Source organism: Natrix helvetica (genome assembly GCF_964273705.1).
Source record: "Natrix helvetica genome assembly, chromosome: 1".
NCBI lineage: Eukaryota > Metazoa > Chordata > Lepidosauria > Squamata > Natricidae > Natrix > Natrix helvetica.
The window spans coordinates 257,870,968-257,898,530 of NC_138548.1; the positions used below are offsets into that span (position 1 = coordinate 257,870,968).

Genomic DNA, 27,563 nt, shown 5'->3' on the forward strand with positions numbered 1-27,563 from the left:
TTTAATAAGCAAAGCACCTGGATCATATCTATTTCATATCAAGTGTTCCCCTAGCTCAGAATTTTTACAGCACGATACTGAACCTTAATACCATGACAGAATCCCCAATAGTGATTGAGGTACCCTCAATGTGGAGAAAAGCTCTTACCTTACAAACATACGCAACAACAAGAGATGGATCCCTTTCAAGTATTTGTCTCCTGCTGCCTTAAAAAAAAAACCACAACAGACAAATGCATCCTGTGTTTCAAAATCAAAATATACATAACATTCAAAATGTCTGCTTTTTACCAAAAGCAACAACACATCACGCCATAGCTTACACATTTGAGCAGACATGTATCAATTATACATACATGTGTGTATGTGTGTATGCACACGTACACACACACACACTTAATAATTTTATTTTACCCCTGAGAAAATCTAAGGTTCCTGAATTTCTATCCTATTTTTTAAAAGTGGGGGGGGGGGGGGTGTAATAATGCAGGGGAGGGAGGAAAATAATAGTGTCATCCTAAAACAATACCAAATGCCAGAAAAGTAGAGACACCCTCAACAATATTTAAGTATTTTGTGTAAACCAGCTTGGGCATTATAGACCCCAAAAAATCAAGATAAATATTAACTTACGTATATTAAGTTAATATGACAAAACATTCATAAAAACTTAATATTTTAAAAATATTAAGACATCGTTAAGGCATACATTCCTAAATTTATCCAGTTTCTATGGTAATTTCTTTTGTGAAATATAGATGGACACACTTTTAAACTTCATGCAGCAATTTAAATTATAATTGCTTATCTGGAAAATTTCCCCCTCCCCAACCATGAAAACATCCTGGTGGGTCCAATTTCATTAACAAAGAGTGAGGCTTCCTCACCTGTTTTATCAGGTGACTGTTTATTCATGTGAGAGGGCGATTCTGGCCTTGAGATACGTTTTTGATCATCCTCGTCTATTAGCGATTTAGAGTCTGGATGTATCCTTTGCTCACAGTCAGCTTTTGCTTGTTTCAGATAAATGGTGGAAAGAGAAAAGGGACAAGAATAATGTTAAAATATGTACATCTCTTTGTTTTGCAGACACTGACTACATTCATATATAATACAGAACTGTATTTCACTGATTTGGCCACAATTTCCTCTATTGACACAGCATTGTCCAAAAATGAGCCAAAAACATACAAATCATTTTTATGGTTTTGAATGATATATGAAATAAGGAAATTAAAAAAAAACTTCAATTTTCATAGTCTGTTCAGAACAGTTTTACACAGAATTCTCAATGGGCATGTTGGTAGCTACTGGAGAATATTATAAACAAACCTTTATTATTGTCATTCATGTAACGATAATTTGAAATATCAGGGTTTTTGTTCATCCCACCTAGCACCCATCGATATGTGATTATAAAAAACTGGAAGTGATCACAGTGTGATCATCTCCATTTGACACATAGTACTGGACTCAAGAAAAGCTAATATGCTATCTGTAAACTTTGAATTTGGTTAATGAAGTATTTACCCTGATATTCAACTGATCCCTGGAAAGACTAGATGGCTTCAGATTCTGGGACCTTCTGAATCCAGAGTGTTACCATCTTTGGTACTGGATGTGGTTGAACCCAAACAGACTTAGTGCACAAGATGGGAGTTATTTTGGACTCACAACTCCTGCCCAAAAAGCAGGTAGCTGTTGTGGCCAGTAGGGCCTTTACAGTCTCATGTAGCCCCCATTCCTGAACCAAGGGAACCTAACTTCAGTTATTCACACCCTAGACCCCTCCCAAATGGATTACTGCTGACACACTACATGGGGCTACTCTTGAAGACCATCCAGTAGCTTCAGCTGGCACAAAATGCTGTGGTTGGAGGAATCACGTGTGCTTCAGGAACTAAATATTTTACTCCTCTGCTTGAAAATAGCACTGGTTGCCACGATGCTTCCAGGTTCAATGCAAGGTGCCGGTTATGATTTTAAAGCCCTACATGGCATGGGACCAGATTACTTGAGGGACCCATCCCATCAGGTCTGGTAAAAGGGAAATGCTGCAGGACCAATTGGCCTGGGAGCTTCATTTGGCAGGACCCAGAAAGACAGCTTTTTCTGCCATGGTACCCGTCCCCTGGAATAGCATTTCCTTGAGGTGAGATTTGCCCCATCCCTGCTGGCCTTCTGAAAGACATTTAAAACTTGGATGTGCCATCAAGCTTGGGGATCCCATGGAAGTCTGCAGCCCCTTAAATGGCTGCATTGTGTGTAAGTTTAGACTGCACTACACTCTTTTTGTTATTGTGGATTTTTTTTTAACTATAATGATTAAGTATTTAAGTTGATTTTAATGGTTAAGTGTTGTGATTTAATTGTGTATGCTGCCCAGAGACACATGCAAGTAAGATGAGCAGCCGCATAAGTTCAATCAATCAATATTGATTTTAGTGTATATTGTACTCCCGTATAAAAGCCACCAACCATCAGAAAAAGAAAGTTATGAAACAATGGAATAAAGTTACGGTACAGCAAAATTTTCTACAACTAGGGCAGGCTCTCTGTCTCATAATCAACCACAAGTTCCTTATTGCTACTTCCCAATATTTCAGAATCAGAAATGACAGAATTGTTATGATGCTTAGATCTCTGTAGCACAGAATTTACTGTGTTCTACACACATCCTATTTAAAATTAGGATACCTTACTCACCTACCAGAGGGACCTGTTGTACTGTCATTGTTTCATCCTCATATTCTGGAGCCAAAAAAGACTGCACAACTAGTAACAACATAGATGGAAAATGAATGGTAAATTATTTGAGCTACTGCTTTACATATTTTTTTTACAAGAGACCCAAACATAATTACATCAAACGCGGTTTAAAATTCTTATGTTTCAAGCTTTAAGATGGCTTTGCTAGATGCGTTTTAAAGAAAAGATGTAGCCAGTAACCTTAAAACTTGGCAGCATGAAATCAAGAAAAACAAGCAAAGATGTAGAGCAATTCTCTTTTTTTGATCAGTCTGCCATACAGCCAGCATGCAAAACAGCAACTGTGAATTTGAAATACAATCTGAAAGATAGCACTTACCTATCTCCATTTCTTTCATTGAACCAGCAAATACTCTGATTGCTTCTAAATATTTTTGCTGAAATATACACAATAAGAACGACAACTATTATTTCCTAGGAAATTAGTAACATTGATTACTCTCACATATCTTGAGGTGATTATTATCACCTAATAGGATAAAACACTTTTTACGTTTTACTACACTTTTAAGCGTTCAAAATACGTCATACATGTGATCTCATTATTAGCCTTTCAACAATCCTGAAATATATTATAACACACAAGGGAGGGGTGCAGACAGGAAGAATAAGTTGTCTAACTTTAAAGCAATTCTTTTAGTTCACTGCAGCTGAGACTCAAACTTAGGCATTCCCAATTCTTAACTATTAGATTACATCAGGTCAGAATAGTGGATCTTATTTTGCCCCCTAAAATACCAATATCCAAGCAGCCTTAGAAAGTAATAACAAGTATCTTTAAAAAAAAGGAATACTCATCACAATTTAAGTGATAATTTTAAGGAGGAAAGTAATGTTTCTGAAAGTAAGGAAAGTAAGAAATCTGCATTTCTCTAGCAATTTATATAGTACAGAATGCAACCACTCTAATTTCCAGATAAAGAATATCGAGATTATTCTTCAGGTTAAATTGTAATGTACTGTCTTGTATAGCTTATAGGTGTGAGCAGTTCAGAAGCTGGGTATCAATTATAGAAATCTCAGTCCAGAACAGATAGCAACTACATTAACTATGGCTATGACGAGTAATTCCAAAGAGAGACTCCACACTTTATGCAAGAGGAGTATCTGTCTATTCTTAAAGTATTTCATTAAAATTCTGTAGAAACTTGGAAAAAAAGTGAATGTCTTAAGAATCCTAAGAATTCTATCAATTGTAAAAAGTCAACTTGAGTAGATGCATATTAACACAAGTAAAATCATATCACTTATTCTGGAAAAAAAAGCTGATGCATGCACTTCCCTATTACGTACTTAATTCTATGATGTTATTCTTAAAAGGTAACTGAGTAGGTAATCACTGCAAAAAAAGAGCATGGCACAACTCACCAGTTGTGGTGGTCCAGAAAGAATACATTTGGGAACTCTTGTTTCTTTTAAGGTAAGAATCATTCCTGGATGAAAGGATAAAGAGTGTGAATGTTACAATTCACTTTAGATAGAATTGCAGAAATTTTTTGGGGAAAAAAGAGTACTGCTAGACGAGCAACACAGAAAGAAAAGGATTATGCTTGACTGTATCATTTAGTGACAGCAATCCTTGCAGTTCCAATTGCCATCATTAACTGAATCCCATGGTTGTTCGATGAGATAACTTCCTGCTGATTTCACACAATCAAGGCCAGTGGAGAAGCCAGCAGGAAGTTTCAAAACCCAAGCCTACAAGGTGGTAAGTGGCTGCTCCCAGGAGGGGGAGGGAGCAAGGAGAAGCACAGAGGATGCTACCCAAAGGTGAAGGTGAAGGGATGCACTAGAGGCACCGTTGTTTGGAGAGAGACAGGGAGGATGTATGAGATACATTGATCAGGGAAAGTGTGCAGAGGTGCATAAAAGGCTGGTAGAAGGTTCCTTGGCAAGGGAGACTTACCCCAGTGACTTGAAATCTTTCCTGCTGGCTTCCCCATTGACATTCTGGAAGCAGCCACGGAAGGTTGGAAATGGCAATCACATAATCACAAGGTGTTTGGCAACTGGTTGTTAAATGCGACTGGACTGCCACGCATCTAGATCATGACCTTTGCGGTGTTGGGAAGGTTGCAATTTCAAAGACTACCTGATTGGCTCAGTGCCATCGTAACTTTGAATGGTCACTGACCAAATGGTTGTAGGTTGAGAACTACCTATAGTTTACAGTAGTTTATATTGATAAAACTAAACATATAGTTCATAGATATCAATATCTATTATTTTTAAACATGGTTCCCCTAGAGCTTAGATTGACTCTAACTTTACTGGACTTCAGGAAGGTTCTATATCCCCTTTTTAATTAACAAAAGCAAAAATCCCCCATTTTTAACCATTTTCCTCAAAAAGTCCATAAAAGATTTTCAATATTTACTATTTTACCCCTGTTCAAACAAGTCTAGTTTGTATTTTTTTTCCTTATAGGACTTTTGGTTGGTGTTTCTTTGGATAAAATTAACTTGGTGTTGAAGTACTGTTGTATAACTTGTTGATCTCTTTGCCATCTTCCTGACAGAGAAACTTTTTTTATCTTTACATACACTATATTGTCAAAAGTATTCGCTCACCCATCCACATAATCAGATTCAGTTGTGAGCGAATACTTTTGGCAATATAGTGTATTTTGTATTGCTTGTGTGCATTCTGTTCATTTCTGTATCTACATCTTCTTTTTCCCATTCCATAGATTGTGTTCAAACATTGGCAGCTCTTTACTTAATGCCTTCCCCAGGTTGTTCCAAAATGAATCTGATGAATTTCTTCGTCCCTTGTTCCAACTATGCCACATCTAGGTCCATTCATTTCTCTAGTTACTGTTTTCATCCTATTTTCTGCAAATTCCATTTTTCCCTCAATATGTTTAATTTCTCCAATTATTTGTACTGCAGATTCTTCTGATTTTCAAATCTTTTAACCAAGTTTTTCTTAACAAATTAATTCATGCAATTGTCACTGATTTTAGAATATTCTTTCCCAATTTCTCAAACACGTTTTGTAATATCCCTGGTATAATCCCCTTTCCTGGTAGTTGCTCTGTTAGTAATCCTCTCCCTTCTTTCACTGCATTCCTGATAATTGCTTTTTTAAAAATCTATATACTGAAAAGGGAAAGCAACAGGCAAAGAAGATAGCACAATTTGGAATATAGAATATATTTATATATAAAACTCACCAGACAAGCCACCAACATTTGCCCAATTCATTCTAGTGAGGAAGATATTGTCTAAATGAGCCACCTTTAACCTGCAATAAAGACAAAACTTTTAATGGAATTTACTAAAATATTTTACATTCTTCTGTCTATCATCACATCCAATATCATCCTCAATGCCTCTTTCACTGACTGATTCATTAATTAATTCATTCCATTTATAAGTTTTTTTCAGTTGTCCAAGGAACTTTAGGTGACACATTAAAACAAAAAATAAACCAAATTCAGTAATAAGTAACCACAAAACTCTGTGTTACTATTTTAGGAAATGAAAGCTCAGAGATCAAATTTCAAAATCAGCACAGGATTTATTCATTTTTATTTTAGTTATTTGCTTCATTTATATGCCACACATCTCATAGAAATGTGACTCTGGGTGGTGTACAATAAAGCCATAAAAACCATAATTACAAAATATTCTAAAATTAATTATTGTTACATTTCATATTGTTTATGAAAAAAATTACACCCATATCATGAAGACCTTTAAGGGTTAAAACAAAAAACCACCTTGAATTTAACTTGAAAGCAAACTAGTAGTTAATGAAGCTCATGGAACAGAGATGCAGGTGTGCCATTTTAAGGTCAATAAATCTGGCCACACCACTGCATTTTGCCCCAGCTCAACCTTCCAAATACTTTTCAAGGGCAGACCCATATACAGTGCATTACAATATTCCACAGGGAGGAGACCAAGGCATGAGTGATTATGAGCAGAGCCTCCTGATCTAGGAAGGAGCACCACCGATGCACAATTTAAAATTGTGCAAAAGTCCTCCAAGGCATAATTGCCACATATTCTTTAAGCAAGAGTCGCAAGTCCAAGAGGACTCTCAAGTTGTATACCAGTCTGACTAGGGCACAGCAATCCCATTCATATGAAAGATGGTTTAGTCCCCGAATGAGAAGGCTCCAAAACCCGAAGCCATTCAGTCTTTCCAGGATTCAGGGGAATCCTATTGTTCCCTATCCATATCGCTACAGCCTCCAGGAACAAAGATAGGCGATCAGTAGCATGCTTGATTTGCCAGGGGTAGAGATGTATAATCATCATCAGCGTACTGATGATATTTCACCCCATAGCAACAGATTAGCTTATCCAGATGTTTCATGTAGATATTGAACAGGAATAGAAATATGTCAGGTACTGATAATTTAATAGCTGCCAGCTGATGTAAGGTTGTAATCTGTAAGCTGATGCAATGAGGGGTGTGGGTGTGGGTTGCGCACGCGCGGGCACATAAGGGGGCGTTTCTCTCTCTCTCGTTGTATATCTCATTTTTCTCCTTGTGTCCATAGCTGAATGGTAAGGGATTGTATCTCCGTGTTAATTGTATAAAGGCTCTGTGTGTTGTATGCTGTGTTTTGCTCCTGGGTTTATCTCATAATACTAGTCACACTGCCAAAACTCTGGCAAAACAGCACTGAACTCTGCAGCATTCCAAAAAGTAGGAAACAAAGGCAGGATTCGTCCCCCACAATCACCACTAATTGGTACCGAACCATGAAGAGGGGAACCAGCACAATACTGTGTGCCCCTCGCCAATCTCTGGAGGTGGCCAGAATGATACTATGATTCATGGTATCAAAGGTTGCTAAGAACTCAAGCAGAGCAAGGAAGGATACCTAATTCCCATTCCACCCTCACTAGAGTTGATCCAAAAGCTGAATCCTGACTGAAAGGAATCAATAGAATCCACAGAGGATTGTCTAAAGCTACTGCACAACTATTTTCTCCACAATCATTCCCAAAAGCTGTTAGATACTGGGAGAAAATTGTTTTGCAGTGTTTTACAGGTTTGTAGAGATAGTCTTTGCTTAACAACCCTAACTGATACTAGAATTTCTGCTGATAAGCAAAATAGTCATCAGGTGAAATGTTTTGTGACTACACCACTTAATAATGGCAGTTCCAGTATTCCCAGTTGTGGTCATTAGATGAGGACTGTACTGTCATTAGTTTAGGACTTCATGCTTCTCCTGCCCTTGCCTTTGCTTCAACCCCTCCAACCTACTATCTCTCCCCATCTCTGGCCTTTTGGCCTCCCTGCACTCCACCACCTCACAAAAGCCTCACAAAGGGCCAGCAGGGGCCTCAGCTAGATACACCTTGTCACCAAGAGAGGAAGACGACACAAATGTCAGCTGGGGCAACAGGGGTAGGCAACAGCAGTACCGTGAGAGTTAAAGTGCATGCTGCAGTCATAAATTCAGTCAGGCTGCCAAGTACCTGAATTTTGATCATGTGACAGAGGGGGCATTGCAACAGTTATAGCTCTGAGGACTACTCAGAATAACAGAATTGGAAAGGACTTTTGGGGTCTTCTAGTCCAACCCCCAGCTCAGGCAGGAAATCCTGTATCATCTCAGACAAATGGTTATCCAATCTCTTCTTAAAAACTTCCAGTGTTGGAGCATTCACAACTTCTGGAGGCAAGTTGTTCCACTGATTCTAACTGTCAGGAAATTTCTCCTTAGTTCCAAGTTGCTTCTCTCCTTGATTAGTTTCCATTCGGTCATAACTACCATTTGTTCAGCACTCTGTTAACTTTGAATAGTTGCTGAATGAGCGTTCATTACCCAAGGACTAACTGTACTAGAAAAATTGTTATATATTCATGTAAGAGTTCTAGCCTTACAATTTTTAAATGGCAATTCTTGTTCTTTTTTATAACTTTATAAATCCTTACTGTTGAGGCTCAGCACTAGATCATGGTTGAGGGTTCAAAGTTGATTTGTAAATTAAGCATATAGCAATGTTTTAAATACTGCATGAATTTGTTCCCTGCCTATTAATGGCTACTCATTACTGCAATACAAAGGGTAAAACATTTGATGCATAATTATAAAGAATGAACTTAATATGCCTCTTTTCTCCCTGCCAACTAAATTTAGTCCTATATGCTTTCTGAGTTAAAGCATCAACTGGGGCACTTTTTTATTCTTCCACACATTGAAACAGCACTGACTACAATTCATAACAGCATTACTGGGATTTAATAACAGAAGCTGTAGGTGGTACCTGCAACCATATAATAATTCAAGGTGGCATTCCTATTTTCTATCCTATTTTGATCCCAGTTAATCACACCTTTGAGGCACTCCACTTTGTTCTCTTTCTCACTCCACTGTCTGTACTGCTCACATCAACGAATGATTTGAAGATATTTAATACACCTCAATATATTTACTCTATTTTTGGTTCACTTACTTGTGCTCTTGCATTAGGCGCTGTATTCCTTCTCCACAATTAAAAAGATATCTGAAACGGAAGAATAATTAGAATTATGATAATCTTACCTCTAATAGCACAATGAGAGCATCTGAAACCACTAAAATATAGTTGGCATAGGTTTAACAAGAATTGAAAGGGGTTGCTTTGTTTTATAAATCCATAGAAGAGAAAAAAGTGTTGTGCCATTTTAGGACTAGCATAGATTTCCCCCTGTAGTATATTAGGGACATACTCAGAGCTGTTAAAATGTTGGGAAGTCTCAACCGTATACCAACTTCTACTGTTCCTGAACAGGGTAAACAATTAAAAATATTAAAGAGAAGTGTAGGATACTTATGCTTGATTTTTCTCGGCAATATTCATCTTCTTAGAAAGACTCTATCTAGTAATAATGGGATTATGGTTCAAATGAACAAAGACTTAATTAGAAGTGACACCAAATACATATTGGTGAAAACATATTTAAAGCTGCTGTATATTTAGGGAAGGAAAGTGCATTTGGTAAAGAAAACATAACATAGCTATCTCTTGAATTCTCTTCAAAACGTATTTGAGAAAAAAGAAGCAAGCATTAGCACTTTTGTTAAAGTTAGCCAGTTCTGGAAGAGAGAAAGAGGAGAGTGAACAAGGAAGAATAATTAGTAGGTGCTCCTACCCATTCTCCTCTTTTACCAGCTCAGGAACTAAAGCAAAGAATACTGCCTTGCTAGAGAGAAAACATCAGTGTATGACTTCTTAGGGTATTTTCTTCTGTCTTTATATAAGATATAAAGATACAAACTTAGTTATCAAAGAAGCAGCCATTTCATCCTCTCCGAATGAACAGATGGTGAGAACAGGAGCAAACTAGTCCAGTCATCACATCATTCAAAGGAAAGATGAGGAAGCACTTATGTTTATCCTTGAAAAAATCAGCCAACCTGTACTCACTCTCTTTGGGTGGCTAAGGTCTAAATCCTCCAACCACATCATCCAAGCTTTTATGTCTAAGAGAGGACCAGAATCCACAATATTTTACTTTCTAGTTCAGGAACATTACCATTATATCAAACTGGCTCTATCATAAACAAAATAATAAGAGCAAGTAAAAGGAAACTCAACAGCTTCTATAACAACTTTCTCTTTCACTATTATTTATTTCTTTCTTTGCACTTCTAGACCGCCCCCTCTCCCAAAAGGGACTCGGGGCGGTGTACAGTCCACACAGCAAATACATCATCCTCAGTAAAATTCATTAAATAGATAAACAGATGAATAAATAAATAAATATTTCACTAGGAAATATACTAAGTGTCTGAATGTTCGCATTGCTTAGAAAGAGTGTTAAGTAAGATGAATTGTCTTTTCTCTATGTACAGGCCTACACACTAGCTCACATTTGGGGAAGCTTTCTAGGGAAAAAAGGAAAATATGATTGTTCTTTACTAATTGAGGGTATCTTTTTCCCGACAAGCTGCTTTTCCTTCAACATAAAGCAGGAGATCTTGAGTTCAACTCCCCATTAGCCAAGAAAGCCAGCTGGGTGACCTTGCACCAATCACTCCCTTTCAGTTCAACTCACCTCAAAGGGTGGTGGTTGTTGTGGGGAAAATAAGAAGGCAAAGGTGTGTTGGATATGTTCACCACCTTGAGTTTTTTGCAAAAATAATAAAGGTGGGATACAAATAAATACATAAAATAATATGGTGTTATAGTTTTTCAAAGATACATTTAATGCCAACCGGGTTTTCTTCCATCATTTAAAGAACGCTAGTCTCACACACATGCACAAGGATATGCTTCCTAGCAAAAAGATAGTAAGTTCTTCAGATTATTACACCATCATTAACAGAATGGAGGGCAATGCATTAGTCCTCGACTTACGACCACAATTGAGCCCAAAATTTCTGTTGTTAAGTGAGACATTTGTCAAGTGAATTTTGCCTCATTTTCTTGCCACAATTGTTAAGTAAATCATTGCACTTGATAAGTTGCTAACTAATTAAGTGAATCTGGTTACCCCCATTGACTTTGCTTGTCAGGTCCCAAAAAGTGATCACATGACTCTTGAACACTGCAATGGTCATGAATATGAACCAGTTGCCAAGCGTCTGAATTTTGATCACAGGATCGTGTGGAGATGCTGCAAAGGTCGTAACTCTGAGAAACGGTCATTAAAGTCACTTTTTATCAGTGCCGCTGTAACTTTGAACGGTCCCTGAACGAGCTGCTGTAAGTCGAGGATCATGTGTACTGCAGCGAACAGAAAGGAGGAAATTTCGACTCGTGCGACGCCCCTTGCACGTGTCCCAAGGGAACCGGGAAGGAAGGAAGGAAGGGCGAGCATCAGGCAGAGACTAACCGGTTGTACTCGGAGAAGACGTAGACCGCCGCTCCCATGTCTCGCGATCCTCCCGCCACCACCTGCAGGTAAACGGTGTTGGGGCCCTTGCGGTCGATGGCCCCGTGGCGCTTCTCCCGCGTGCGAAGGTGCCGCAGCGGGTCCTTGGGGGGACGCTGAGGACGGGCTCCCCCTCCGGACATGGCTCTGGCCGTCACTCCCAGCAGATGCCTCCACATGTAGCTGAGAGAAGGGCGCCGCATCCAGCCCGGAGACCGGCACGCGCTTCCTTGCCAATCTCCCCACGTGACTGAGGCCGGGACCAATCCTATTTTAGAGCGAAGCGCTCTCTCTCCTCTCCCCACCCCCGGCCGCCAATCACAGGACAGAAACTGATCATAGAGCGTTAGTAGTTGAGGTGAGCTTTCCGGTTTCATTTCTACGTTCCCAGCGTGTGTGTTGTACGACCATAGAGACGGCAAAGCATTTCAGAGAGGCGGCTCGTTTTCGTGCGTCTCTTCAGAACAGGGGTCCCCTAACTTGGCACCTTTAAGACTTGTGGACTTCAACTTCGAAGCTATGCTGGCAGGGGAATTCTGGGAGTTGGAGTCCACAAGTCTTAAAGGTGCCAAGTTTAGGGACTCCTGTCTTAAATAATGCGCAGCGTCCGAATTAAGATGTGGTGGCTCCAGCTTGCGAAACCCATTTACTAAATTGGGGAGACCACTGACTTTTCCTCGAGTTCAGCTAATCAGTTACAGCCCTTGTTGTCTTCTAGCCCGAGCAGTGCTTCACACTGACGTGTAAAACCGTGGTAAAATTGTCTACTCATCTGTTGCAACCGCAGTGGAAACCGTAGCACATGGTCGTTCGTCCCCAAAAGAAACGAAGAATAGGAACGAGCTATTAGAGCTTATGTTTCCAAGCGAAACCCTAGAAAGTATACCGAAAAATCTATTCCAGTAGAGTGGATTGCATAGACTGAGGAATTCACCAATCTCTTTTGCAACAAATAAAGACTGAAGTTGATTGTTACTAAAGTTTGGATGGGACAGTTCATTTAAGTCTGTAGAGCTCCACAGAACAAATTCATGGAATATGATTGTCCGGAAAGTCCAGATTCCAAAACTTTGACTAACATCTGCAAAGGAAGTAATTATTGAGCCTTTAACAAACTGCACTTTTAGAGCTAATTATGTGATCACTGAAGCAAAAACATCAAAAGAGCAAGAGAATGATTTGGCAACCCCATGTTAAATTCAGTAACCATGCTCATTTGGAGTGCAATTGAACTTAAGTATAAGGGAGGCAAAATCTACTGGTACTACTATTACTCTGAGAAATATATTGAAGACTACTACTACTACGTACTACTACTACTCATCTGAGAAATAGTGAAGAACATTGTATTTCAGTGAATGCCAGAACATAAAAAGGCATTCAAATAAAAATTATGTAACAAATATTGATTTAAGGGTATTTTGCTGCATCTAAATCAGGTGGCTTATCGTTAAACACCAAAAGATGAATTAAAGGTAGATCTATTACGTCCTTAGGCTTTCAGTATTGCAGAACAAAATTATACTCATAGAAAGCAACTATTGGATACAGTTTGTGCTTTGTTATTTAAATTTCTATCAGTACATATTGGAAGAGCAGCGAGGGTACAGAAGGAGTGCAAATTGCTGAAAGCGATTTTTAAAAAGCCAACTAAGTTAATACACAGACATAAAGGTAGTTTCCCCTGTCCAGTTGTTTCCAACTCCAGGGGGCGGTACTCATCTTGTTTCTTAGTCGAAGGAGCCACATACAAAGATATTTCCGTGGTCATGTAGCCAGCATGACTATACACCAAGATGCATGGAACGCTGTTACCTTTCCACTGAAGTCGTACCTATTTATCTACTCGCATTTGCCTGCTTTCGAACTGCTACGTAGGGAGGAGCTGGGGCGAGCAACAGCTCATCCTGTCATATGGCACTCAGGTCTCAAAACTGGGCTGTCAGCTTTCCAGCTGACAAACTCACTGTCTTTAACCACTGAGCTATTGTGCTACCAGTATGTCTAAAAACATAGTCAAATGAAAGCTGTAAAAATTATACTTAGAGGTGAGATGCAGCAGATAAATTGTAACTAAATCTTCCATCAGTTAAATCAAGTCTGGTGGAAGAGCAATGTGTTCAAGATGAACTGGTTACATCAATATATAAAGAGTGAGTACATGCACTAAGGACTTTGTGACTTGGCCAAATATGCAATCAGATTCTGAACAAAGGGCAAAGGGCATAGTTGTTAAGTGAATCACTATTAGTAACACAATTGTTAAGTGAATCTGGTTTTCCCATTGACTTCGTTGTCACAAGGTTGCAAAAGTTGAACACATGACACTGCAACCTGGGACACTGCAATAATCATAAATGCATGCCAGATCACATGGGCATGGGCATGCTACAAAGGTCATAAGTGTGAAAAGCTGTCATAAGTCACCTTTTCAGTGTAACTTTGAGCAGTCACTAAACAAATGGTTGTAAGTAGAAGACTACTTGTATTTTAAGGACAGTATATCTGTAGAGGCAGATATTATTAAAATTAATTTCTGGGCCATTGTTCAAAAATATCTAAATCTAGCCAAAGTTAAAATATTTTGCTTCATTTTGTAATTGTGAATTTGACTGCTCTCCCCTAATTATAAATTCCCTTTTTTGTACATTTTTAAAGTCTTAACTTACTATTTTGTAAGAATTTTTTAAAGCATTTTTCATTGGAACTTCTTCAGAATTCTTTCAATATCTTATTTCAATTTTACCTAGACTTTTAGTTCATTTGTCACTTCTAAAATCAAACTTTTCGATCACCTTTTGCTGTTTACTCTGGGGGGAAACCCTTTTAAGTCCTTAAATTAATATTTAAAACTTCTTTCACTAAGGATTGAAGGAAACTCGCCCACTGCTGTAACACTTGTCAATCCAAAGGTTCCTAAATAGCTAAAAATGTTTGCGTCTATCATTACTTCAGCAAAATATTTTTGTAGCATTTTTTTAGCATTTATAATAAATGTCCATTATAATACTTTAGAATAATCTTTAAGGATTATCAAGAGATTTAGCTCTTGCTTTTAACTTTTTACTAATTCTTTTTTCTTTAAGTTTGCTGAAGTCAAAAGAATCCATGTTGGACTTTTTTGGTAAATGTTCAGCTATTTGCATAATAAAGATTACTCTTACCAAACTATTCCATATTGTAATAAAAATTTTTAAAGGGAACATTAGGGTTTTTTAAAGTTACAAACCATTAAGGTAGAATTCTCCATGATAATGTCCAGAAATTCACAATATTATAATCACAAATATTAGATTAAAATGTTGAAAAGAATTGGAGAGATAAGTCTGGCTTCTTAATGCCTACAACATACAAGTGGGTACAATTTGAATTATTCTAGGTTGTGTAATGTTTATCGAAATAATGTAATAAAATGGATCACGGTGAATTTATAACACCAAACAGGAAAAAAAAAAGTGAAATGCACAGGAATATATTTTATTTGAACAATTACAAAGGATGACAAATAGCAACCTCTTCTTTAAACTCAGAAAACTAGTGATATTGTTATGCAAAATGAGAAAGCAGGGAATCACAAAGACAATTGGAATTTAAAAAAATTAGTGTAATATTTTTTCCATAATGTAAAGCCAAATAATGTTAATTCAAGGCATCAAAAACATTCCAAGGGTCTGTATGAGCATACATTCTATTAATGATGTCTCTCTACCAGTACCTACCTGGAAATTTAGAATGGACAGCCACCTAAAAAGCAACATCTGAAAGAGCAAAACTCATATTTTAATTGTTTGCCATAGGCATATATATTCTGCAGTACATTAAATACAATCTTTTGGTATGATTTCTAAAAAATAATGTTTTTTTCATATGTATCCTTTCATCCAGAACCATATATTATTTTGTTTTCAAATGTTTAAGGGTTTCTGGATCCATTTACTACTCTCTAGAAAACTCTTCGTCAGCACTTCACAATTGTTATAAATCATGTTGGGTATTTCCAGTATACTTTTTCAAGTATTAGATATACTGATTCAGCATTCCTGCTGCTGCACACTAGAAACAAGCGGTAGCAGATTCATGCTAAGGGAAATTATTAATGCAGTAATAAAACTTTTCCTTCTCTTTCTAATCTCCCCTGTTAAACAATCCATACCAAGGAAGCTGATGCTGGACACATAATTATAGCTAAAATTAATTCTCTAATTAACCGCCCAGAAAAGTAAGCCTTTGCCTGCCTAAGGTAGAAGCAACATACTTTTACTAAAAGATTCAATAGAATTAATATACTATCACAATCTGGATTAGAATTATTTTGCTACTTAGTTAGACTTTATGCTATAAGTGACAGATAAAATCAACAAATGATTTTTTTTCCAGCAGGAAAAATTTATATCTGATAGGGGGGATGGAAAATAACCATATATTTTAGCTCAGCAGTAGTGAATCAAAAACACCCTCTGGAAAAATAGTATTATGAGCCTAACTGGTAGCAAGATACTACAGTCAACCAAAGTATTAAAATGGGGGAAGATATGCATATATGTGGAAGGAGAAGGTCAATCAAGTATTGATTCCTTCCTCATAATCTAAGGTCTAAACCTATCATATTCATTTTAAGTAGTATTTAGCATTTTATCAGCGCAAAAATTGCTTCATTTTTAATCAATACTCAAAGCAGTTCAAAACAAGCCGCAAAAATCACTGACAGCCTATTTTAACCTCAGCCTTGCATACAATCCCAAAATTTATTAGCCAAAGCAACAAAGGCTGGCTGGAATTTCTGGGGCCTAGAATGCCAGCCTAGTTCAATGACTTCAAAGAGAAATAATTCCACCAACCAGCCATAAGAAAGTAACTCTGAAATGGATACAGCTGCCTATAAATAAACTTAATCCATGAATGTACATTGTACAATACAAGATTAGGTCAAGGTTTTTTGGTAGTTAGGAACATACACCAGCTGGAGCCCTATTGAAGGAAGTCAAACCACATCATCATGCAAACTGTAGTGTCCTTAGAAGATTCAGGCAGAGTCCTGAATTTTGACATCCAGAGCCATGCTTAATAACACTCACGGTAGAAAGAACAAAAGTCATCTAGGCAGCATCCTATGTATTCCAATTTCAGCTCAGTACATGCATCTAACGTAAATGCAGCTGTAATGATAATACTGAAATACAAGTAATATTATAAATACTGAGAGTAATTGTAGTTTCATAGCAAATAAGAAAATCCCCAATATATTCATATGTACCATACTATGAAAAAAAGATAACTAAGACCTCCGATTGTGTCTTTATCATTATTGTTGATTTTGTTCCCCTTCCACCTTGCTGGCAAAACATGTATCTAAACTATTGTTTCGCTACTGCAACCTACTAAATCAATTCAATGGTGTCATCTTAACAGCAAAAAGGCTTTCATGCAAATCTTGGATTATTTCTGCCTTAGACAGCTCTTTAATAAAACTGTAGTTACCAGGATACCAAGCGAGTGGAATATAGTAATTAAGATGTTGGAGTGGGATGAGGAAATTTACCCATGGACACTCACTGGGTGACTTCCAGGTGATCATTATCTTTCTCTCTCTGTCTCTCTCCTGGGTAAAAATTGGAAGCAGAGCTACGTGTACCACCTGGGGCTCCTAGATGAAAGACTGGGTATAACTCTTAATAAATTAAGTATCACAGATCACTGCAGCTGAAAACCTATGTATTTTTCCAAACAGAGATAATACAATTTCACAATAAATCATTTCACCAGGTTTTTCATAATATTTATAGATGACCCTCTGTAGCCTCCACCAAAATGATTCCAATGGTTCATGTAGTGAAATAGTTGGTAAAGCTTGAGCCGTTTATCAAAGCCTGGTACTTTGGGGATTTTACCATGGTAAGCAGAATAAAATGAACCACTGAAACCACCAAACATCCCAGCAATTGCCAACTCATACTCAGAGTGACCATAGAAAGAGGCAGGATCAAAGATAATAGGCCCAGAATCATCTTCAGCTACATTTCCTCCCCACAGATCCCCATGTAAGAGAGCAGGAATTATTTTCAGGTCACCAAACAAACTGGGTATCTTCACCTAGAAAAGAAAGAGAAACAAACAATAAGCTTGGCTGGAGGAAATAATCTGTTATCTAAATAGTCATTTAACATTTACAGTACCTGGGGGCGGGGGGGGGGGGCACTAGCCATGATAATTGCAGTACTCCTAATTGTACCATTAAAAAAGCACATTAGTTTTACTGTTTGTATTGAATTTTCTTTGACAAAACAATGGATATAGCATCAAGAACAGATAAAAGAGTTTAAAAATCAAAGGGGAACTGCCCTTAAAACTTGGTAAATAAGGTAGAGAATTGCACACCAAAGTCCTGCTCCAGAATCACTAAGTATAAATAGACTTGGATTGCATTCACATAGCATGCTATAATCTTCAAACCAGGGTTTATTAAATTTCAATCAGCTAAGTTCACACAATTATGATTTGCAACCCAGACTAGGCATGTTCACAAAACATGCTAAGATCCAAACAACCAACTAGAATTTCTGACTTTTCATGTGAGTGACTCTTGTCTGTATGTCACTTAAAATGGTAGGAGAACTTGAATTTTTAAATTTAATATGTATAAAAGACTTAACATTTAAGTCACAGCAAGAACACTGTAGGGCCAAACATTTTCTTTCTTATTTATATAATATTATTAATGCAGTAGCAGCTTTTTATTGGTTTACTACAAAATTCTTACACACACACACACACACACACTGTATTTTTCGGAGTATAAGACGCACCAAGGTTTTGTAGAGGCAAATTTTTAAAAAAGTAGGTAGGTAGATAGAGGGATAGAGAGGGAGAGAAAGAGAGAAATACAGTAGGTAAGTAGAGAGAGGGGGGGAGAGAGAGAGTTGGTAGGTAGGTAGGTAGATAGAGAGAGAGAGAAATAGGGAGAGAGAGAGAAATAGAGAGAGAGAGAGAGAAATACAGTAGGTAGGAAGAGAGAGAGTAGGTAGATAGGTAGGTAGGTAGGTAGGTAGGTGGATAGAGATAGAGAAAGAGAGAGAGAAATACAGCAGATACGTAGGGGGGGAGAGAGTAGGTTGGTAGGTAGGTAGGTAGGTAGGTAGGTAGGGGGAGAGAGAGAGAGAAATACAGTAGGTAGTTAGGGAGAGAGAGAGTAGGTAGGTAGATAGAGGGATAGAGAGAGAGAAATACAGTAGGTAGGTAGGGAGAGAGTGTGTAGATAGGTAGGTAGATGTTTCCAAATGTATTTCTCCATGTGCTGGAGAAGGAAATCGCTGACAATCTGCAGCACCTAAGACTTTGTTTCTGCTGGCATAGCACTTGATCAATGCAATTCTCATCAGCCACTCTAACTAAAGAGCTTTCCAAAAGGAAAAAGAAAAGTTTTTGCACTCTGCAAACCTCACAAAAGTGGCCCGTTTTTCATGAAAATGGGTCTGTTTTTTGTCAAAATAATTGCATGCACAGCCTTATGGAGGCTTATAGAGGGCTGCTGGGGGCTGGGGGGGGGCAAGAAACGGCCTGTTTTTTGCTCATTTCTGCCCTTCCTAGGAAGGGAGCTCTCTGAAAGCTTCCATAAGGGTATGTACAGCGAATTTTGGTGAAGGGGGAGGGGCTTCGGAGGCAAAAATGCTGTATTCAATGTATAAGACGCGCCCAGATTTTCAGCCTCTTTTTTGAGGGAAAAAAGGTGCGTCTTATACTCCGAAAAATACGGTATGTTTTAAAGATTAACAGAGTTGGAAAGGACCTTGTAGATCATCTAGTCCAACTCGCCACCCATATGTATGTCATGTACATGTGTGCATAGATACTATACATACATATGATTAAAAAATGAAATAAATATATGTGAATTATTTATCCACTGACTGTAATAAAAAACAGTATTACTAAAGTGAAAATGCAGAATTTCAAGAATATAAATGGAATATGGTAATGAATGGAATAAGCAAGAATCTTTATAAAACAAGTCACATAGAATTCCACAGAAGTTGCTCTTAACTGGATTCTATAGACTGTGTTATGAATGTGCTGCCCTGCAATAAAAAGCTCGGTAAGAATCCACAAGTGGCATCTATACCAGTTTGACCCACTGAAATGGTTCATAATAGATTTAAGAGACTACCGTATTTTTCAGAGTATAAGACGGCACCCTTTTCCCTCAAAAAAGACGCTGAAAATCTGGGTGTGTCATATACACTGAATACAGGATTTTTGACCTCCCAAAACCCTGCCCCCATCACCAAAATGGCTGTGCATAGCTTGTAGGAGGCTTTCAGATAGCTCTTGGGGGCTGGGGAGGGCGGAAATGAGCAAAAAACGGCCTGTGTCCCGTCCCCCCCCGCCCCCAGCAGCACTCTATAAACTTCTTAAAGGCTTTACATGCCCTTTTTTTCATTTTCATGAAAATCAGGCTGTTTTTTGCTCATTTGGGGGGGAACCCCCCCAGGAGCACTCTACAAGCCTCCTAAGGGCTATTCATGCTCTTTATTTAAAAAAAGAACACAGGGCCTTTTTTGGGAAAAACAAGCCGTTTTGGGGAGGTTTGCAGAATGCAAAAGCTTTTTTTAAAATTTTCCTCTTCAAAACTTTGCTGCGTCTTATACTCCAGTGCGTCTTATACTCCGAAAAATGCAGTAAATCTTGAAGTGGTTTTCATGTTTCACTTCTTATAAGTTTAAGATAACTGATAGGTAAAGGAGCTCTCATTAATCAGTTTGAGTAGAAGACCCATTGCTTCACACCAGTAGAGTAGCATGGAAATTACATTGCTTTGCAAATAATTTCAAATTACATTGCTTTGCAAGTATAATGAGGATGTCATTTTGAATTTCCATAGAGATCACTACCTGGAGTTGAGCCCAAAGCTCTCTTGCTTCTCTGTCTCCTGAATTCTTCTCAATCAAATCCATCTGAGGCTGAATTCGTTGCCTAACAAAGAAATTTACCCAGTCTTGTTGCCAGTCATTAATCTGCAAATAAAGGTTTTTGTTGTTGTCTTTGCTATGCTTGTCCATCAAATGAACATAATCATTTCCACTACATTGTGTATTTTAATCACATTTTTGCAAGGTTTATACATTTGTAGCATTTGTAATACTAATCAATGAATATGAATCTATCTCCCCAATTTGAGTACGTTTTTGGGAATAAATTTCAAGAAGAAATCATTTCTTCTCCTACATACCATGCCAGTAATTCCTAATATTTTAAACAATCATTTCCTAAGATTTTGGATTGTTGCCATTGAGCTGCATTGGTAAGTAACATTTTAAGTAACATCTAAACTTGGCTAATTTCAAGAAGATGATCAGCTCTATGCCAAAATACTGTTTTTAGAGAAAATCCTGGCACGGTAGCATCACTTTGAAATCACGTTTTGGACTCTACTGCTTATTGCTACCATCATCCGCTTAATTGCAAAGTACATCTATTTTTCAAGGAAGCAGCAGCAATGACATCTGTCCTTCCACTCCCACAAAATGAGGATCAGACAATATATTGATGATACTAATTCTGTATTGGATTCTTTATATCAAATCGTACTTCTCTAAATCATCTCTTAAATTATTCATTCACACACAAAATATGCACTGCTTCTAAGTGGGCAGGGCACAGTAGCATACCTGTCAGTACATCTTTCAAAAAAAAAATTCTACATTTCTTTTCTGTGCTCACATAGCCAATCATGTTGAGAAGCGATGCTGGAAAAAGCGTGGGTGAATGTTCAGCACCTCCCCAACTCAAACATATTTTCCTAGCATCACAGAACTACCATGTGCACCTAAGAAAAAATAGCTTTTTAAAAGTTTCACAAATGTGCTGTGTAGACCCATACCATTCAGAAGCACTTTTTCTTGTTTGGAATAAAAGTGCCACACCTTCCTAAAATGTACATATTTTAGTGCTATGCATCACTTTAAATAGGTGCTCAAGTGTAAGTGAGGGTGTGAACACTGCTCTTCTCTGCAACTCTTTGAACCAAATATTCCCTTTTCACGTTTATGCAGCAGCTGCAGAAGTAGTCACAGAATCATTGAAAAAGGCAGGGCTGCTTTAACGATTTGCAAAGAAATAAGTATGTCTGAAGAGTAACACAAGATTTTACAAAGCATAAAACAATGAAAGCCTACCTGTGGAAGATAACCACAACAAGTGACAGTATGAAACCCAAACTCTTCCACAAACTGAGTATCCATCTGACATTTACCTTGAATGGAAAAAAAGATATACTGGTAGTTTACTGCTACAATAGATAAGTACCCTGAACACTGGATTATTTTGCTCTTCTAAATGAATCTAAATCTTCTAAATGGATGCAGGAATAACTGAGATTATATATGTGAGTTCAGGCTACATATTTTTGTATTTCAAGAATTATATAAATATTGCTCTTCAATTTCCATCATTCATTTTAACAATGAAATAAGATATCCAATATTGAGGAATACTGAACATTGAAAAGATGGCTCTTATGAAAATCCTATTGACAAAGAACAACCTTGTTGCTATTGACCATCTTTCTATTCAAATAAGAGGAATTTTCTAGGGCTACACAAGCAGGTTTTGTAGGAGGTAAAGGAAAGCTGTTAGAAGCATTAACGATTTGACATACAATAAATTTCTGGGTCTTAGAAATTCTCAAAACAGCAAAACCATTTACCAATAGTGCTTGCATCTTTCTTCAATTTTTCTCCAAGCTTTTGATTATGAAGATGAAGATCAGCCAGCTGAATCCCAAGTTTTTCTGCATGTCTAAAAGGTCAAAACAAATTATTCTTATTAGCAAGTGTCAAATTAACAACTGAACAAAAATTTGGCTTTGGCTGAAATGACAATGGGTATTGTTAATAACCTGCTTGTTGGATCTTACACTGAGGATTTGTATCTTAATCTGACCACAGTATTGCTTCAAACTTTGATTATAATACTGTTAGTAGTTTTCAATATTTTTAATAAAATGTGATATATTTTGATTTTTAAAAACAGGGCACTCAAACTAGTAATATTATTTTATGAATTTACTACCAATATTTTCTCTACTATGTAAAAGCTTTAAAAATGCTGATATAACCTGGGTACAGACCACCCCATATATTCTAGTTCCTTAATATTGCTCTCTTTTAGGTCAGATTTCACAAACTTCAATGGATCAACTCTAGCTATCAGTGACTCAGTGCTGCTGGCCTTCCAATCAGAGAACTGCCAAAGCTCAGGCTATATGACTTCAGCAGTCACACTTCTCTGCCTCTTATTTATTCTAATATGAAAACCTCCTGAGAATCTAGCACATGTCCAATATTTGGTTACTTTTCATTTAACTACTGAACTGAGGCTGTATACAGTACTCCCAAGTTTAACTTAGCCTTGGTTTAACCAATTAACCCAATGTTGTTTGTTTCCACAATGAACTGTAATTTTACAGAGATAGATCTGTCTCAAGGTAAACTAAATTGTAGGAGTCTAATCTGTGACTCACAGAGTCATACAAGCACAGTCTAAAACTGATTTAGTACTATCTCATTTTTAAAATATCACACATTTTTGTCCTCATAACTTTACCTATTGAGGCTTCTCATGTCCAAGTGTTCCATCACAAATAAAGCACCACCTTCTGGCAAATCAATAACTTTGATAGGTTTAGGAACTTTCACAGTCTGTGTTTCCAGAATAGCAGCTAAACTTGCCATTTCTCCATCAAACATTCTTCTGGCCTATCAAATATAAGAAAACATTATTAAAATATTTTTCCTGTATTGAATAGTAACCATTTTCAATGATCTACATTAAAAAAAATAACAGTAACTTCCTCACAAATTACTTATTTTATTCAGAACAAATAAAAATGCCATCCTTGTTCAGTGTATGAGACTTCAGGTGAAAAAATAATCCAAAAGCTACAAAAAAGTAGACAATCCTTTAAAAAAAGGGATGACATATTTACTAATGATGATCCTGCAGGTTTTAAACATGCTCTCCTTCACATCTTCAAAGCTTAAATTTCGCATAATGTTATTTCATTCATGCAACCAGACCTTTTATTTTTTGTTATATTATTTCATTTTATATGCTAATCTACAAGTGTAGGAACTTCATTAAATTATTCCCCAATAATTCACTTTTATTAAGTGCTATCATGATCAGATTTTACTCAATAGATGATACACAGTAGGGAGACCTACTATATTCCCAATTCCTCAGGACTACCAGGCAAGAATGTGTTCTACTCACATTCTATTCCTTCCCCTATAAGCCAAAAGAAAATATATTTTAAATTTAAGAGGATCCCTTACAAAAGCAAAAGTGGACAAAATAAACACAGACAAAAGTTGTATAATGCCTTGAAAATCTTAGGAGGGCAGCTTCAACGAAAAATACAGCTAGAGATTCCTTCCCCATCTTACTAATGGTGCAAGAATTATACTTGTATATTTACTTGTATACTTGTAGTATACAAGAATGTGTATACTTGTAGATAGACTTGTATAACTCTCTTGTATATGTGCATGTGTATGTGTGTGAATGCATATATGCAAACATCAATGTCTGATGCTAGAAAGAACTAGTTTGGTATATGATTAGGGCACCAAGCTAGAAACCAGGAGACTGTGATTTCCAGTCCTGCCTTAGGCATAAAGCCAACTGAGTAACCTCAGGAAGAAGACAATAGCAAGGCATTTCTGAAAACCTTGTCTGACTGCGTAGGGACTACAGTCAACAAGAGTCAAAAACTGGCTCAAAGGGTTGCATAAATAAATGCCAGAAGTTACACTCAAAAAAAAATAAGGAAATAATAAATAATTTACACAGGAATGGAATAACTACTCATTAAACGTAATTGTTTAAAAAACGAAGTATTCTATTTATAAAATTAACTGATTTCCTTTGCACATGCAAACCACTTACGCAGATACATGCAAGCTACATACATATATTCCGCTCTTCCTTTCCAGAAAAAAAGAAAAAGAAAACAGGATGGGTTAGGAAACGTAACAGCTACCCTGGGAAGAAGGAGAAAAAGGAACAAAGACAGAAATAATAGAATGAAACAAAAAGAAACCTATGTAAGGTAAGTACAACAACGACTGAGTTCATGAGGCATGAAATCTGACAGGCAGCAGCTAAATCTTTAGGCTAATCTACTAGTTCAAATGACCCATGTCATCTGTAGATCTGCAAACTACAATTCCAGAAACATACTACTGTAATCCATCTCTATCTTAACACATATACTAATTGAAATTCAAACATCCCAATTTTTGCATTTCGGCAGCCTGTGTAGCTGGGAAATCTTCACAGTGGCCACTATCCCCAAGAAGTACTATATAATGTCCTTGCTTCCTCCGTTCATGTAATGTTATTTGATGAGTTTATAGTTCCTACAGCTAACCATTTTTCTCAAAGTCCTACTATTCAACAGCACTTATCCTAGGGCTGCGTCTAAGCTGCACATATCTGAATAACCAATAGACTGGTGGCCTAGAGTTCCATAAATCCTAACTCTGTTTCTTAACAGCAACACTTTTTTTTAAAAAAATGTTCTGTCTGTTGATGCTACCACAGGAAAAACACATAGTGCATAGATAATCTACAGTATTCAATCTTCTTGTGGTATTTAGCAATGCAAAGAAAGCACTCTGCTGATGATGAAAGATACTTCAGTTTATTATTTCATATCCTACTAAAAATGGACTTTTAAATGGATTCAGAGTGATTACTACAAAGTAAAAGGTTCTTTCAGGGTTCTGTTCGCTAGGCAAATCCAACAATCTGAAGTTAAATAAACCATTGTTTAACCCTGTGCAACACAATAAATGTTGCATAGAATTTGTATTCCCAAAAGCACCCATATCTCTTGAGCCATGGGTTACATATAGTGTTACATGTAGTGGACAGGCCCCATGGCCATGTAAACCAGAGTTGTTCGAGCTAAGGTGGCCTTAAATATAGTATTTTTTTAAAAAAATCTTCATATGCTGGGTTGAAATATTATCCATTTACCATAAGTTGGTAAAACAGAATACCAGCATAAATCTCCTGTTACTTCTCTTTCCAGTAATATATTTTGGAAGAGTCAGTATCTGAATAGGGTAGAAAACACTGACATAATATCAGAATCTCTACTTACTAAAACAACTAAGGACAACTTAAGCCCCTGGGCCTTTAATGACTTGGGACCAAACAAAGATAACCCTTAAAGAGTCACAGCAGAAAGACATAGCCAGGACATGTTTATTTGAGTTAGATGCAGGAGTGGAAAGGCCCTATGTGTACAGGTAGTCCTCAATTTACAACAGTTTGTTCAGCAACCGTTTGAAGTTACAATGGCACTGAGAAAAGTGACTTATGACCATTTATTACACTTACGACCATTGCAACATCCCCACAGTCACATGATGAAAATTCAGACGCTTGACAACTGACTTATATTTATGACGGTTGCAGTGCCCAGGGATCACGTGATCACCGCTTGTGACCTTTTGACAAGCAAGTCAATGGGAAAGCCAGATTCACTTAACAACCATGTAGCTGGCTTAATAACTGGAGCGATTCATTTAACAACTGTGGCAAGAAAGATGGTAAAATGGGGCAAAAGTCACTTAACAAATGGTTTACTTAGCAAGAGAAATTTTGGGCTCAATTCTGGTGGTAAATTGAGAACTTGTATAGGATATCATGGCTTACTCTGTTAATCCAGTTTCCTCAACACACACACACACACACACACAGAGAGAGAGAGAGAGAGAACTAGGGCCCAGGAAAATCTAGGGACCAAAGGAAAAATTCTCCCTATCAATACCTCCCCCCAACTTTTTTTTTTCAGGGCAACCCAGGTCTGCCAACCCGCAACCTGGACCAGGGGAGACATGATAGCACTGTTCCAATATTTGAGGGGCTGTCACAGAGAGGAAGGTGTCAAAGCTATTTTCCAAAGCACCCTAAGGCCAGACAAGGAATAATGGATGGAAACTGAACAAGGAGAGGTTCAACCTGGAAATAAGGAGAAACTTTCTGACAGAGACGTTGCCTTCGGAAGTTGTGGGAGCTTCATCACTGGAAGCTTTCAAAAAGAGACTGAACTGCCATCTGTCAGAAATGGTGTAAGGTCTCCTGCTTGGGAGGGGGGTTAGACTAGATGACCTACAAGGTCCCTTCCAACACTGTTTGTCTGTCTATCTAACCTCAGAAGAATGCCTCTCTGTGGTGCTCTTCCCATAGCTTAAGCTTTCAAAAACATACTACTACAACAACACACACACCCCTCGCGTCCTTTTTCCAGCCTAAGATTCCCGCCCTACCCCAGTCTGTGTCCTCCCACCTCGGCCTTGCCATTGCGCTTCACGTAGACCTGCCCGTGGTCCGTGTGGAAACTCTCGCCGTGGCTGATGCAGCCTCCCCCCGAGTATCCCGCAGGCCGCAGCACAGAGGTGCCAAGTTCTCGCCGCAAAGCCGCCTCCATCGCAGGAGGTCCTGGAAAAGCGGGCCACACACCAAACCGGCGCTCCTCTGCGAATCCCGAGACACCCGGGAGCCACAATCCTCGCCGAGACACCCGCAGCCCCCGCTCCCTCCAACTGAAGCGCAACGGCGATGCTGAGCGCCCGGAAGAGGAAAAGCCGGCTCGGGGGAAGGCAGCGCCTCCGAAGGATCCAGCGGCTCCCTGCAACGAAAGGGAAGTTGGCCCTGAACTGTTTGCTCCTTGTCTAGATTCGCACTAGGAACCCAGCTTGGATAATTATAATTCGGAAGAAGCCAGAATCTTGACGTAAAGCCAGAAGCCACGGGTAATTTCACTGGGGAACATCTTTGGGGACTATAAGTGGTTGCACACACACACATCATGCTAATTATCAGCTAAGCTCTAACAAGATTTCTTTGATTTTGACACTGCATGTGAATCAAGTCTGAATCACTAGGGTTTTTTTGGT

The 27,563-nt window shown here is 37.9% G+C and overlaps 2 protein-coding genes and 1 long non-coding RNA gene across 3 annotated transcripts in view; 1 reads left to right on the plus strand and 2 right to left on the minus strand.

The window, feature by feature from the left end:
* Positions 1-11,936, minus strand: part of ELAC2 (elaC ribonuclease Z 2) — a 32,997-nt gene extending 21,061 nt beyond the window's left edge. Inside the window, exons 1-8 of the mRNA XM_081949764.1 lie at positions 11,560-11,936; positions 9,195-9,245; positions 5,945-6,015; positions 4,138-4,202; positions 3,089-3,146; positions 2,707-2,775; positions 888-1,013; positions 149-207 (exon numbers count right to left, since the gene is read on the minus strand). Of these exons, the coding sequence (XP_081805890.1) occupies positions 149-207; positions 888-1,013; positions 2,707-2,775; positions 3,089-3,146; positions 4,138-4,202; positions 5,945-6,015; positions 9,195-9,245; positions 11,560-11,801 (741 nt within the window). The 5' untranslated portion in view covers positions 11,802-11,936. The remainder of the gene's footprint in view (positions 1-148; positions 208-887; positions 1,014-2,706; positions 2,776-3,088; positions 3,147-4,137; positions 4,203-5,944; positions 6,016-9,194; positions 9,246-11,559) is intronic.
* On the plus strand, positions 11,837-26,582 carry LOC309390449. Its single transcript, XR_014175126.1, has 3 exons — positions 11,837-11,956; positions 24,588-24,703; positions 26,459-26,582. It is a non-coding gene; the product is annotated as an uncharacterized lncRNA (long non-coding RNA).
* On the minus strand, positions 15,055-27,222 carry LOC309390434 (ketosamine-3-kinase-like). The gene is made up of 6 exons (XM_081949776.1): positions 26,954-27,222; positions 23,197-23,348; positions 22,298-22,389; positions 21,768-21,844; positions 20,484-20,606; positions 15,055-17,688 (listed from the first exon to the last, which is right to left on the minus strand). Exons 1-6 carry the CDS (start codon positions 27,092-27,094, stop codon positions 17,350-17,352), a joined length of 924 nt encoding a protein of 307 aa, XP_081805902.1. The 5' UTR covers positions 27,095-27,222; the 3' UTR covers positions 15,055-17,349.
* Between the last annotated feature and the right edge of the window lie 341 nt (positions 27,223-27,563).